At 33.9% G+C, this 15,346-nt stretch overlaps 1 protein-coding gene across 1 annotated transcript in view; it reads right to left on the bottom strand.

The window, feature by feature from the left end:
• The window catches only part of LOC136026565 (spatacsin-like), a 126,664-nt gene that overhangs the window by 26,392 nt on the left and 84,926 nt on the right, over positions 1–15,346 (bottom strand). Inside the window, exons 14-16 of the mRNA XM_065703257.1 lie at positions 11,294–11,590; positions 3,435–3,621; positions 1,987–2,148 (exon numbers count right to left, since the gene is read on the bottom strand). Coding sequence (XP_065559329.1) covers positions 1,987–2,148; positions 3,435–3,621; positions 11,294–11,590 — 646 coding nt within the window. The remainder of the gene's footprint in view (positions 1–1,986; positions 2,149–3,434; positions 3,622–11,293; positions 11,591–15,346) is intronic.

Here is a 15,346-nt window from a genome sequence, read left to right as displayed (position 1 = left end):
AAGGAATACATAATACTTTATTTTTTATCAAATGGTGATTTTATATCAGGGCCAGCCGTAAAATATTCCTTCCACAGAAATAAATTTAGAATATATAATATTGATACTGATACTTGTTGTCTTAATAATAATAACGAAAATTTACAATGAAAATATTTTTCCGGTAGGACTGGAACCCACAGCCCCAATGTACTAAGCAAATGCCCTTTCAAAAAGACTATTTGAAAAAAAAATGGAAAATGTACAGGATGTATTAAAGGGACTAAGTTTCACAGAACGAGTCATCCAACCATGCATTTTCAATTAATTGTTAAAATCATAAATTTGAGGCCACTTATACTTGTCCCATAACAACAAACAATAATAATTTATTTTTTATTATATAAGAAAATAAATATCAAAATAAACACTGACTATGCCAAATTGTAAAAAATAGCAGAGTGAGAAAAAAGTAAAAGAAAAGAAATGAAACACAAAAAAAAAACACTATAAAAACAAACAAGCAAAATTACAAAAATGCAGCTAAAAAGTAAGACACGGCGTCTGAAAGAAAGACATAAAGACAACCCTCTGATAGCTTGTAAACGATTGGAATAGGTTCCCGTAATCTACACAAGGCTACTGCACGTTTGATATCCTCAAAAAGAGGACTAGAGGAATTTCTATCTAATTTTATTGTCCCCAGGATGTTTATGGATTGGATTTGATGCTTATTTGAAATAGTAAATTAACGTGATATTGTGTTTGGAAAGGGGGTCAGTGGCATGACTATAAGTTTAGCCAGAATCGACCCAGCTCTAAATGGGTGCCTGGCACCTGGAGAAATCTGGGGAAGGTAAATGGGAAGGGTGTGCGAAGGCATAGGATGGCTGGCCCCCAACCTCCCATCGCACTTCCTGGCTGAAGGGCTTTGAAACAGAGATCAGCACCATCGGTTTGACTTTAAGGGTCTTGTGTAGTATCCTTTGCCTAGCTTTTTAACTTTATCCTACCTAGGATTTGTTTTTAGGGATTTTTGAGGTAAACAAATGGATTTTACGATTTTGTTTGTCGCTAGGTATTCTTTTTTTTTCTTTCTTCTTTCCTGGCCACGGAGTCTTACGGAGGAGACGATAATGAAGTTATTTTTTTATGTGAGCTTATTCTTAATGATTTATTTCATATTATGAATACGTTTCTAAAATATATCTTATCTATTTCATCATTAATGAAAAAAAAAATAAATAAAAACCACCAAAATCACAACTGTTCAATGAATTTCGGTATATAAATATAGAATTCTCGTTACCGCAGAACAATGCCAATGTACAAATGCAGTTGAATAATCAACGAGATATTTTTAGCCACAAATAGATACTTTGTGGCCGGGCCAGTACAGCTAAACAGTAGAGCGAACTAATATGGGTTCAAATCCTATTCCCAAAATTCTCTACAGTGTATGTTCTCTCCCAGTATATTTTATTCTCTTATACTTATTAGGAGCAGCAAAGTTATATCTATATGAATTTCTTATGAAAATTAATTTGAATAGTATCATGCTTGTCCAGGGGCAAGGCAAATGCATTAAATTCTAGCGTCGGGGGTTCGATTCCTATATATAGTAATTTTTTAAAAGTGAATTTCTAAAATTATTAGCGCCAATGCTACATTATTTGAGAAAAACATATAAATAAGATCGGCCTAAATTAAATTATCTAACTTAAATTAATTTATACACAATTGAATCGATATCAATATACAACGTGGTTCAAACCAACCAAAAGCAGTAATAATAGTAAGAGCAAGAAAAATTGATTAAGAAGGTGTCCTAAGCATTTCAGAGTTCAGGAAAATCTGAGCTTAACCCATAGTCGGGTCAACGGAAGAAAAAAAAGTATTTGCATCAAACCATAACTGAGAAAAACGGTCAGAGGCAACTTAGAATGTAGTAAGGAAATATAGTAGGGGAATAAGGTAGTAAGTGGAAAGGCATATCTAATCAATTACCTTTATCATCCTTAGTTTCCTTTTCACTATCACTTTTCATACCTTCTGCGAGCATAGCCTCTCCAAGTGAAGATGGTGGATTACAAAGTGAAGTCCAATGGCTGCACATAGATTGAAGTAAAGAAAAGCTCAGCCTCTTCATATCTTCTTCCGCTGACCAGTCTTAGAATGGAAATAAGTGATTAAAAACCCATTGATGAAAATGCTTTTCACTAATTCAAAATTCACCAATTATAATTCTCTAAATATTCGCTAATTCACTGACAGGAAGAGAGGGGGGAAGTTGAGGCAAGGATTTTTTTTATTCGTAAATATTAGCTGATTTTACAAAGCCGATTCCGAACCTTTCAAATATTAGTAATAATTTAGAATATAACATAATAGCTAAATATAATACAACAGAATATAATAAAATCATAACATACTACAACAATTTTGTATAATAATTTGAAAATATACTACAATAATTTGAACATAATTAAGATCATGGATATTCAAGACACAGACACTTAAGCTCAGAGTTTGAAGATTTAGATCATATTTGGATAGTTTTCGACTCACTTAGACTAACTTAGCAGCTAAGTTGGTTATTTCAATGAGCATATTCTATCTAATTTTAATTTTTTGAATAATTCAAGATTTTGACTTTCCAAGATTCCAGGTTCAACAAAAAGCTACCAAAAGCTTTTTTTTTCTAGTCAGCTCACGTTGTTGTAATAGCTGGATTGATCTTTAGCATACCTTCTTCCACTGCCCAGTCTTTGAATAGAAACAAGAGATTAACATTTTTTGGAGAAGAGTGATATACCCACAAATTCTGTGACAATAGAGAGAAAAGGGGGGGGGGGGTAAATTAGAGACTAGAATTCGTTTTTATTTGCAAATACTAGCCGCCTCTCATTTTGCAAAGCTTATTCCAAATATTTGAAATATAAGGTATAATTCAAGATATAACTTAGTAATTAAATTTAACAATATATAATACAAATATAATAGTATAAAACTATAGCTGGGTAATTATAATAACTTTAACATAATTTAGATGGCAGAAATTCTAAAAACAGATACTTAAGCTCAGAGTTTGGCAATTTAAAACAGATGTTGACGATTTTTGGCGGATTTGGACAAATTTAATTATAAATTTTTGAAAGATTCAAGATTCAGATTCAACAAAAAGTTACCAAAAGCTAATTTTTCGACCAAGCTAATATTGTCATAGTAGTCGGAGCAACAGAACAGTAACTTTGAAACCACTTCCGAAATAACTTTTGTTAAATAAAGTCAAGGACATATTTTATGAAGTAAATCTGTTTCATTATCATCATTGGTTTTTTTTCTGAGATACAGTGTGGTAAAAGCCCAAGAAGTGGCCTTTTTTGGCTAGTTAGTTTATAATAAGCTAAAGACAGCATGGGTTTTCATTGAAATATCGACAAAAAATGACTAACCAGAATCATATAGCCTTAATATGGCTTCTTTCAAGTCTTCAACTACTGTTTTGACCACAATATCATTGTCAAGTTTCGTGGCATGAATCCAACATGTGGCAAGCTTCAGGCGATCCATCAAAGTAAAGCCAGATTTGCATAAAATCTCTTTCAAGATCGAGAGTGGCTCGTAATTTTCAATTAAATCCTTAAAAGAAATAAATACAAGATAAGTTAAAAAATTTTAAAGGATATTTTAAATAAAATAAAATTTTAAAATAAAAATATTTTTTAAGAGAATTCAATTTAAAAATTTCCATAAATTTCCCTTCTGACAGGCGATTTCTCATCTCTAAACACTATCAGAGATGAGAAAATCAAAATCACTATTAAGAACACTTTATTTTATGCGCTTGCTATTACTTACACTCTACTAATAATTTTAGTGTTATGTTAATAGGTCTCACTGTCATCGTCATTGCTCCCATATCAAACCTCTTCAGCACAACTGAGGTAGAAGAGGCTGTGAACATCAAGGCTCTGGAGAACATGGTACCAAGTGGGAAGGTATATTTCTCCTAGACCTAGATTATACAAATGACTTGAGTATACTAAACCTGTTAGTGAAACAACTGTATTTTGGGTGCTTTGATATTCTGGGTGCAAGAATAGGTGCATTCCTAGGGTACATCCCTAGTTGTGATGTTCCATTGTTGTATCAATGTGTCACTAAACAAGCCACAACTTTGCAACTTTCTGGGTCTAATCTCTTTAAAATTTTTGATTTAAAAGCATTAAAAATTTCTAAAATTTTTTTAGAGCTTTTTCAATTGTGGGATACTGATGATGTATTTCCCTCCCATCAAATTAAAGCTGATTCATGAGTAACACATTCCACATAACCAACCTGCCTAAGATTTAATCGATTTTGCAGTTTTAACGAGTTTTATAAAATGTTTTTGTTTTTTTTTAATTAATTTCCAAAACAAATTTCACAGTTTATAATAAATAATGACAAGAACGTTTGTTTCAACCATGAAAACAACAAACAAAGCTTTAATTTTCAAGGTTTTAATCATAAGCTCTTAGAAGTACAGAGGAATTCCAAAGGCACATTAATTTACATTTAAGAAAGACTAACATCAACTTTTACTATTATTAATTTTAAAATAGAATGGTAATAATTTACAATAGACTACAGACAACACGTGCTTCGGCAAGGTTTTTGCCAAGGGCTTCAACACAGAAAAATGTAGCGGAGGAGGGTGAATGGGCGCATTCTCAAAATCTAAAGGTTTTTTTCAAAATCTAAAGGTTTTATTTTTAATACTAACATTGAAATGACCACTCTTGACGTGCCTGCTGCTTTCACTTCTTATTATCTTGAATTGACTAAATTCTCTTTAAACTTGGCACTAGTTTCTAGAGAGCAGAAACCCTCCTCCTCCAAGACATCCAGTCTTGAGCAGCCACGGGTGCATCTTCAAATCTTATTCCTACCTTTCTTAGGAACTGATTTAGACTATCGGACCATCTCATTCTTGGGGACCACAGTGGTCGTCTCCATTGAACGGGCACGGGCAGAAATCATAGGCGATATGACACGCGGTTTCTTTTGGTATTTGGAAAATATAGCCGTAACGTCGCGTACGCTGGGCTCCTTGCAGGGAAAAAATATTCAGCTCATGTTGGAGGTTGGTTGGCCATGCTGATAAAATCATACCGACTGAGTCCCTCTATCGTTATCAGTCCTTTGGTTTGAGTCACATCTAGCTTCTTGAAAGTCGCGGCGGTTGTAGGCCAAGCTTTTGAGACATATAGTAAGACTGAGCCTTTAGATTCACTAAGTACCTTCATCTTTATGAGGTAAATGAGAACAGATTTACGCCAGATTTTGCTTAGTCTCCTCAGGACAGAAGATACCTTCAAAAATCGTGCATTGACTTCGCTGTCAACTGAATCATCCTGACAGAATGGAGATGAAGTACGTGAAGTTGTTCACAGCTGCTAATTGGTTTTGACATACTTCAACCTCAGGAGGGGATGTTTCAAATGGCTGTGGATCATATAAAAAATATTTGTTTTGCTCCAACTGATATTGAGCCTAACTTTGTCAGCCTCTTACTCAGGACTGTCACCGCTACAACAAGTTCTTTAAAGGTGTTAGTCAAGAGTGCCAAATCGGCAGCATCACTCAAAAAGCTGTTACCGAACTTCAGACCGAAGTTCCGTCGGGTAGTCGCCCTCATCATCACATAGTCAATGGTGCAATTAAATAGTTTCCAGAGCTGACGCACATGCCTACCAAACTCCTGCACAAATTTTGAATGGGTGTCTACACTTCCCATTTACTCAGATACAGATTTGTTTACTCAGTTTTTCAGAGAGAGAGAGAGTAGTATTTCTGGAACAGATCGGTTGTTCTGTGCATGAGCCACAGCGAATTCCTATCTACGGAGTCAAACGCAGCTTTGAAGTAGATAAAAACTAAAGTCGCGCGTCGTCTCAATTCCTTGCCGAAGGATGAATATCTGGATTTTAGAGATGGGATTTTGGAAACTTTGACAAGTAGGTGTTATTTAAAAATAAGGACAGTTCGAGAAGGTATGAGGTATCGTCATGATTTCCTTAAATAATCAGCTTTAGTGTCTTTTCAGTTTATGCTTTTTGCTGTATTTTTTCGTTTGTTTTGTGTATGTCACCATGCCCAATTGGGCTTTCGTGTGAATAAATCTATATATCTATCTATCTGCTTTCGAGGAACAGTCGGGCATGAATCCTGTTTGTTCAATTTTTTGATGTCATCGAAATATGATGGAGCACCTGTCAGGGAGGGTTATTGCAAATAGTTCAGCAGGCACGGAGAGTAACGTAATGCCCCTGTAGTTAGAGTATTTACTCAAAGATCCTTCAGGATAAGATTGCTGCAGGATTATTCCAGTCCACCAATCTTTTGGAATCATCATCCAGACTGTTAGGTGGAATCGTAGGTGCAAGCGATGCGGCCCTTATCAGCCACATTTCCATATTTCTATTTAAATACAATCATCTAAACTGATTTAGCTAGTCATAATAAGTTAGTTATTGGTGATAAAATACCCGCTAATAATAAACTAAAATAGCAAATTAAATGGATAATAATAATATTATTATTATTTAAGTTAATTTGGAAAGCGAAAAAGGTCTTCTCCTCTATTAAAAATATTGTTGCCACCATTCTTTTCAGATGCCTGGTGGCTCTACTTGATTACATACAATAGCGCTTTTTCAAAGTTATCTGACGTCTATTCACACAATAAATCTATAAGAAAATCCAACATAATAGAGCATTAGCATAAAAATAAAATAAATTTAAAGAATAAAAATATAAAAAGAACATAAAAAAACGAAAAAACGTAAAAAGAACATAAGATAAATGCAAAATACAAATGACCAGTTTTTCGTCCGAGGTGTGATGCCAGGGTGAACCAATAATGGCAAATGTTGATTAAAAAAAAAGGTAGAATTTCTGAATGATGTCTACTACAGAAGTAGAAAATTGAAATGCTGAAAAACTTATTGAAAAGCAGAAAGAACCTTCAATTGCTCCCCAGCATGGTCTACTAACGCCATATATTCTTTTGACAGGTTCTGAAAAAAAGAGCACCAGATGTGACTGCTGACTATTTTTCTAATTTCAAAAAATTAGACTTAAATCTTTACTCTGGTTGACCAACTACAAAATTTGTCTTCACCAGGTGACCATAGCTCAATTCACCCGATAATTACCAAGAAATCTACATTAAGTTATTAACAAATTACCTATGGCAATCATTTTTACCACTTCAGTCGTTTATAATTTAGATTTTTCAAAAAATCTGACAATAATTACTGGGTTATATGAAGGTTAAGCATAAAACGAAATTGCATATTACGTTAGTTCAAGTATTTAACCATTGTCATTCTGATGTCAATTTGAAATTCTTTATAGTTTTTTACTGTTTTAAAATGTAGAGTTAAGAGAAAGAGTCAAACTTTAGCGTAAAGAGCGGGGCGTTGAGGAGGAAAAGCCCCTTTCATATACGGAGTAATTTCTGTTCGTTTTAAGTTTTAATGTCGCTCCTTACTTTCCTTTAAAAAAACTTTTTTTTTGTTTAAAAAAACAAAGCAATTGTTTTTGTACCAAATCTTTAAGAATGACCCCTGAATCGTACTAATTAAAAAAAACAAGCAGTTGTTTTTGTACCAATTCTTTAAGAATGACCCCTGAATCCCAAAGGCCGTAGAATAAATTGTTGAAATTACTAAAAATACTTTAGCGTAAAGAGCAAGGCATTGTGGAGGAGACAAACCCCCTTATATACATAATGTGTTCTGTTAGTTTTAAGTAGTAATGCTGCTCCTTACTTCTAGTTGAAAAACTTGTTTTCTATTTATTTTCTCATTGTTTTTTTTTAATAATGCTAGAAAATCCTGCGCCCCCTTCATAGAAATTCTCTTCCCTCGTGATAAACTGCTCCCGTGGAAAGATACTCCCATGTAACCCCTTACCCCCGACCCACCCTCACCCCTACGCGAAAAACTCCCCATGAAAACGTCTGTACACTCCCTAATAACCATTGCTATTTGTAAACATTGGTCAAAGTTTGTAATTTACAGCCTCTTCCTTGGGACTGTGGGGTATTAAGTCGTCCCCAGAGACATAGTTATTAGGTTTTTCGACTATGCTGAACAAAATGGCTATCTCAACCTTTTAATCCGGTGACTTTGGAAAACAATGAACGTTGGAGGGGGCCTAGGTGCCCTCCAATTTATTTGGTCACTTAAAAAGGGCACTAGAAATTTTAATTTCCGTTATAATGAGCCCTCTCACGACATCCTAGGATCACTGGGTCGATATGATCACCCCTGGGAAATTTTTTTTTAAATAAACACGCATTCGTGATCTGTTTTCTGGAAAAAAAAAATACAAAATTCAACATTTTTGTAGATAGAAGCTTGAAACTTCTACAATAGGGTTCTCTAATACGCTGAATCTGATGGTGTGGTCTTCGCAAAAATTCTATGACGTTTAGAGGGTTTTTCCTCCTGTTTTCTAAAATAAGGCAAATTTTCTCATGCTCGTAACTTTTGATGGGTAAAACTAAACTTGATGGAACTTGAAGATAATTTTTTAGAGTTTCCGTTACTATTGAGCCGGGTCGTTCCTTACTAAGTTTTAATGTTGCTCCTTACCAACATTTAAAAAAACTTTTTTTTTAAATTTAATTTCTGAACGTTTTTGAATTAATGCATGTTTTGATCTTGGCTCTCCTCACATAAATAATTAAAAGAAATTTGCATACTGCTTTGTTTTTGGCCTAATGGCTTTCTCATAGTTTTAATCGGAAGAATTCAAGAAAAAAAGAGAGAGGGAGGATGCCTAGTTGCCCTCCAATTTTTCGATTACTTAAAAAGGCAACTAGAGCTTTTAATTTTTTACGAACGTTTTCATTATTAAAAAATATACGTAACTTACAAATTAACTTACGTAACGAACTTCTATATTCGTATGTTTTTCTTGCATCTATGATGGGTTTCACCCCTTGTCGATCCCTCGCTCTTTACACTAAAGCTTAAATTTTGTCCCAATTCCTTAATAATGACCTCTGAATCACAAAGGCCGTAGAATAAATAGTTGAAATTACTAAAAATACTTTAGCGTAAATAATTTCTGTTCGTTTCAAGTTTTGATGCTGCTCCTCACTTTCAGTAGAAAAAACGTTTCACATTTATTTTTTCATTGTTTTTTCAAATAATGCTAGAAAATCCTGCGCCCCCTTCATTGAAACTCTGTACCCCCATGAGAAGTTCCTCCGTGGAAATATCCTACCACATAACCCCCCACCCCCTCAACTCTCTCCCCTAAACCAAAAAAATCCCCCTGAAAACGTCTGTACACTTCCCAGGAACCATTACTATATGTAAACACAGGTCAAAGTTTGTAACTTGCAGCCCCTCCCACGGGGACTGCGGGGGAGTAAGTCGTCCTCAAAGACATAGTTATTAGGTTTTTCGACTATAGTTAATAAAATGGATACCTCAGAATTTTGATCCGGTGACTTCGGGGAAAAACTGAGCGTGGGAGGGGGCCTAGGGGCCCTCCAATTTTTTTGGTCACTTAAAAAGGGCACTAGAACTTTTAATTTCCGTTAGAATAAGCCCTCTTGCGACATACTAGGACCACTTAGTCGATACGATCACCCCTGGGGAAAAGAACAAACAAAAAAACAAACAAAAAAACAAATAAACAGGCATCCGTGATCTGTCTTCTGGCAAAAAATGCGAAATTCCACATTTTTGTAGATAGGAGCTCTAAACTTCCACATTAGGGTTCTCTGATACGCTGAATCTGATGGTGTGATTTTCGTTAAGATTATATCACCCTTAAGGGGCGTTTCCCCCTATTTTCGAAAATGAGGCAAATTTTCTCAGGCTCGTAACTTTTGATGGGTAAAACTAATCTTGATGAAACTTATATATTTAAAATCAGCATTAAAATGCAATTCTTTTGATGTAACTATTGGTAATAAAATTCCATTTTTTAAAGTTTCGGTTACTATTGAGCCGGGTCGCTCCTTACTACAGTTCGTTACCACGAACTGTTTGATGATTTCTTCTTTTTCGAGCTTTAATTTAGAATTAGTTTTAATTTATGTTCGTTTTGACGACATATATTCATCCATAGTGGTTTCTGGATATTCATCCATAGTGGTTCGTTTGGAGTTTGACTTATTAAATAACTGATTTTTTTGGGGGAGGGGTTAATTTCCTTCTGCTGTCATTCAACCATAGTTTAAAAAAAGGAACGGGCTATACTAACTATCTTTTAGTTGCAAGTCGTTTCCATCACTCCGGGAAAGGCCAGTCATTCTCGCCAGACTAAGAACTTGACCCTCTTAAGAAATATATTCCAGAGCTTTCTTTCTAGGAATTCCAGCAAAAATAAAGCTAAATTCCTCAAATTCACTATTTCCTTTTTTTTAAAGAAATGTACTTGCACTAAAATTTTCGTACTGACACACAAGTCCATATCCAGGGGAAGGGATAAAGGCCCCCCCCCCCTACTGCCGAATGTATGTCCCACTCGTAAAACGTAAAAGAAATTTATACAAATAAACTTTTGATATTTTTTAAGTTATTTGCCATTGCCCCCCTCCCCCCCAAAAAAGCCCTGCAAAACAAAAGGATACAGCCCTATTAACACAAAGGGGAAGCAGAATTTTCCTAAATATATATACACAATAAACACACAAGCATATAAATATATATATATATATATATATATATATATATATATATATATATATATATATATATATATATATATATACATATATACATATATATATATATATATATATATATATATATATATATATATATATATACATATATAATTTATAACTATGCTAAATAATTATTTAATTACTTAAACAAAAATATTATATTAAATATGAATATATTTTTGAAAGAACTACACTGAATTAACAGCTCTTATTCACAAGCCTCCGTCTCTAAGACAGTGTCTTTAATCAAACTATTCATTAACAAAAGTTTATAATCCTGGTCTTGCCCATAAAATGAGCCAAATAAAGCAGCGCTCACCCCTAATTCCTCCGAGAGACACTCTTTAATTACACAACTAAAAACCAAAGCAAACCAAATGGGTTTTTGCCCCGAATTTTAGTTAAAAAAAGCAGCTATTACTTTGAAGCCTCTTTCCCCGAGACAACATTTTTGACAGCACTGCTATAAAACAAAAGCTTACCCAGCATATTTTCCCCAAATTTTGAGTGAAACAAAACAACTCTAATTTTCAAACCTCCTTCCTCCGATACTAACAATTAACAAAAGCTTACCATATAACTTTTCCCAAGAATTAGAGTCAAACAAAACAGCTCTCGTATCCTTGACATCAAAACTTGACCAGAATCTAGAGCTTCTTCTATTTGATGAAAAAAAGCAATATATTTGTTGGTCATTGGGGTTGCTTCTTTGGAGATAATAAGTTCAAGGTCATTTGCAAGCAGTCGTTCTTCATTCTTGATTTCGCTACTATTTGAAACACTCAGCTCTTGAGACAAAGTGGTCACAGCCCCTTCAATCTCAACAGACTTGTCGAGAACAGAAATTGCTGTCACGATCATTTCTAAATTCTGAAAGAAAAAATATACTAAGGATACCTCTAGAAGGAAGAGATACCCTTTGTGGTTCGAAACAAAAAAGAGGGTATTTTTAGGCGTTTATTTTATTTTTCCAAAGAGGATCTTTCAGAGGGATCTTTGGGGAATTATCCCCACTCCCAAGCACAAGTAAATTCATGGATATAATCTTTCTGTACTTTCTGTAGGGAAACCTGAAGCCACCTAAGCTGAACATAGATAAACATACGTAGTTCTAAAAATATTCAATACCAATTCAATGTTTTGATTATTTCTTCCTTTTCTTTCTTAAGTAACATGGTTCTGCAAATTTTGATTTATCGAATTGTCGCATATTTTTCGATTTCGATATGATCGCATATTTCTATTATTTCTTCCTTTTCTTTATTAAGTAACATGGTTCTGCAGATTTCGATTCTACCGAATCGTCGCATATTTTTCGATTTCTATTATTCGATTTCTATCGATTTCGACATGATAACATATTTCTATTATTTCTTCCTTTTCTTTCTTAAGTAACATGGTTCTGCAGATTTCGATTCTATCGAATCGTCGCATATTTTTCGATTTCTATTATTCGATTTCGACATGATCACATATTTCTATTATTTCTCCCTTTCCTTTCTTAAGTAACATGGTTCTGCAGATTTCGATTCTATCGAATCGTCGCATATTTTTCGATTTCTATTATTCGATTTCGATATGATCACATATTTCTATTATTTCTCCCTTTCCTTTCTTAAGTAACATGGTTCTGCAGATTTCGATTCTATCGAATCGTCGCATATTTTTCGATTTCTATTATTCGATTTCGATATGATCACACATTTCTATTATTTCTTCCTTTCCTTTCTTAAGTAACATGGTTCTACAGATTACGATTCTACCGAATCGTCGCATATTTTTCGATTTCTATTATTCGATTTCGATATGATCACATATTTCTATTATTTCTCCCTTTCTTTTCTTAAGTAACATGATTCTGCAGATTTCGATTCTATCGAATCGTCGCATATTGTTCGATTTCTATTATTCGATTTCGATATGATCACATATTTCTATTATTTCTCCCTTTCCTTTCTTAAGTAACATGGTTCTGCAGATTTCGATTCTATCGAATCGTCGCATATTTTTCAATTTCTATTATTCGATTTCGATATGATCACATATTTCTATTATTTCTTCCTTTCCTTTCTTAAGTAACAGGGTTCTACAGATTACGATTCTACCGAATCGTCGCATATTTTTCGATTTCTATTATTCGATTTCGATATGATCACATATTTCTATTATTTCTCCCTTTACTTTCTTAAGTAACATGGTTCTGCAGATTTCGATTCTATCGAATCGTCGCATATTTTTCGATTTCTATTATTCGATTTCGATATGATCACATATTTCTATTATTTCTCCCTTTCCTTTCTTAAGTAGCATGGTTCTGCAGATTTCGATTCTATCGAATCGTCGCATATTTTTCGATTTCTATTATTCGATTTCGATATGATCACATATTTCTATTATTTCTTCCTTTTCTTTCTTAAGTAACATGGTTCTGCAGATTTCGATTCTATCGAATCGTCGCATACTTTTCGATTTCTATTATTCGATTTCGATATGATCACATATTTCTATTATTTCTCCCTTTCCTTTCTTAAGTAGCATGGTTCTGCAGATTTCGATTCTACCGAATCGTCGCATATTTTTCGATTTCTATTATTCGATTTCGATATGATCACATATTTCTATTATTTCTTCCTTTCCTTTCTTAAGTAACATGGTTCTACAGATTACGATTCTACCGAATCGTCGCATATTTTTCGATTTCTATTATTCGATTTCGATATGATCACACATTTCTATTATTTCTCCCTTTCCTTTCTTAAGTAACATGGTTCTGCAGATTTCGATTCTATCGAATCGTCACATATTTTTCGATTTCTATTATTCGATTTCGATATGATCACATATTTCTATTATTTCTCCCTTTCCTTTCTTAAGTAGCATGGTTCTGCAGATTTCGATTCTACCGAATCGTCGCATATTTTTCGATTTCTATTATTCGATTTCGATATGATCACATATTTCTATTATTTCTTCCTTTCCTTTCTTAAGTAACATGGTTCTGCAGATTTCGATTCTATCGAATCGTCGCATATTTTTCGATTTCTATTATTCGATTTCGATATGATCACATATTTCTATTATTTCTCCCTTTCCTTTCTTAAGTAGCATGGTTCTGCAGATTTCGATTCTACCGAATCGTCGCATAATTTTCGATTTCTATTATTCGATTTCGATATGATCACATATTTCTATTATTTCGTCCTTTCCTTTCTTAAGTAACATGGTTCTACAGATTACGATTCTACCGAATCGTCGCATATTTTTCGATTTCTATTATTCGATTTCGATATGATCACACATTTCTATTATTTCTCCCTTTCCTTTCTTAAGTAGCATGGTTCTGCAGATTTCGATTCTATCGAATCGTCGCATATTTTTCGCTTTCTATTCTTCGATTTCGATATGATCACATATTTCTATTATTTCTCCCTTTCCTTTCTTAAGTAACATGGTTCTGCAGATTTCGATTCTATCGAATCGTCGCATATTTTTCGATTTCTATTATTCGATTTCGATATGATCACATATTTCTATTATTTCTCCCTTTCCTTTCTTAAGTAGCATGGTTCTGCAGATTTCGATTCTACCGAATCGTCGCATATTTTTCGATTTCTATTATTCGATTTCGATATGATCACATATTTCTATTATTTCTCCATTTCCTTTCTTAAGTAACATGGTTCTGCAGATTTCGATTCTATCGAATCGTCGCATATTTTTCGATTTCTATTATTCGATTTCGATATGATCACATATTTCTATTATTTCTCCCTTTCCTTTCTTAAGTAGCATGGTTCTACAGATTACGATTCTACCGAATCGTCGATATTTTTCGATTTCATTGTCATCTTATCAAATAGAGTTTTTTTTTATTATTATGCAGCAATGTTCTCCCAAGTTGAGCGACAACACGATTTCAAGTATAACTCAGTAGCTCTTTTTTATTACCCTATGACCATTTAATTTGGGATAAAGATTCTATATCATATTTTTACTCCAATTATTCATTTATTTTACTTCAGAGCTTTTACCCTAGGTTAAATATAGTCTAATCTTGTCTGAAGTCTTAAATATTGTCTAAAACGTATTTAAATATCAGAGTCTGAATTATTGCCTAATTTGCCTTTCAAATAAATAAGCTACTTAATTAAAAAGTTTCAAGCTCCTATCTACAAAAATGTGGAATTTTGTAATTTTTGCCACAAGGCAGAACACGGATGCGTGTTTATTTGTTGTTTTTTTTTTCCAGGGGTGATCGTATCCACCCAGTTGCCCTAGAATGTTGCGAGAGGGCTCATTCTAACGGAAATGAAAAGTTCTAGTGCCCTTTTTAAGTGACCAAAAAACTGGAGGGCGCCTAGGCCTCCTCCCACGCTAATTATTTTCTCAAAGTCAACGGATCAAAATTCTGAGATAGCCATTTTATTCAGCGTAGTCGAAAAACCTTATTACTATGTCTTTGGGGACGACTTACTCCCCCACAGTCCTCGTGGGAGGGGCTACAAGTTACATACTTTGACCAGTACTTACATATAGTAATGGTTATTGGGAAATGTACAGGCGTTTTCAGGAGGATTTTTTGGTTGGGGGAATTTGTCACGGGGGAAGAAAATTTCCATAAAGGGA

This window comes from Artemia franciscana, chromosome 4 (genome assembly GCF_032884065.1).
Source record: "Artemia franciscana chromosome 4, ASM3288406v1, whole genome shotgun sequence".
Lineage (NCBI taxonomy): Eukaryota > Metazoa > Arthropoda > Branchiopoda > Anostraca > Artemiidae > Artemia > Artemia franciscana.
Note: the sequence above shows the minus strand (reverse complement) of the source record. Positions and strands in the feature narration are given on the sequence as shown.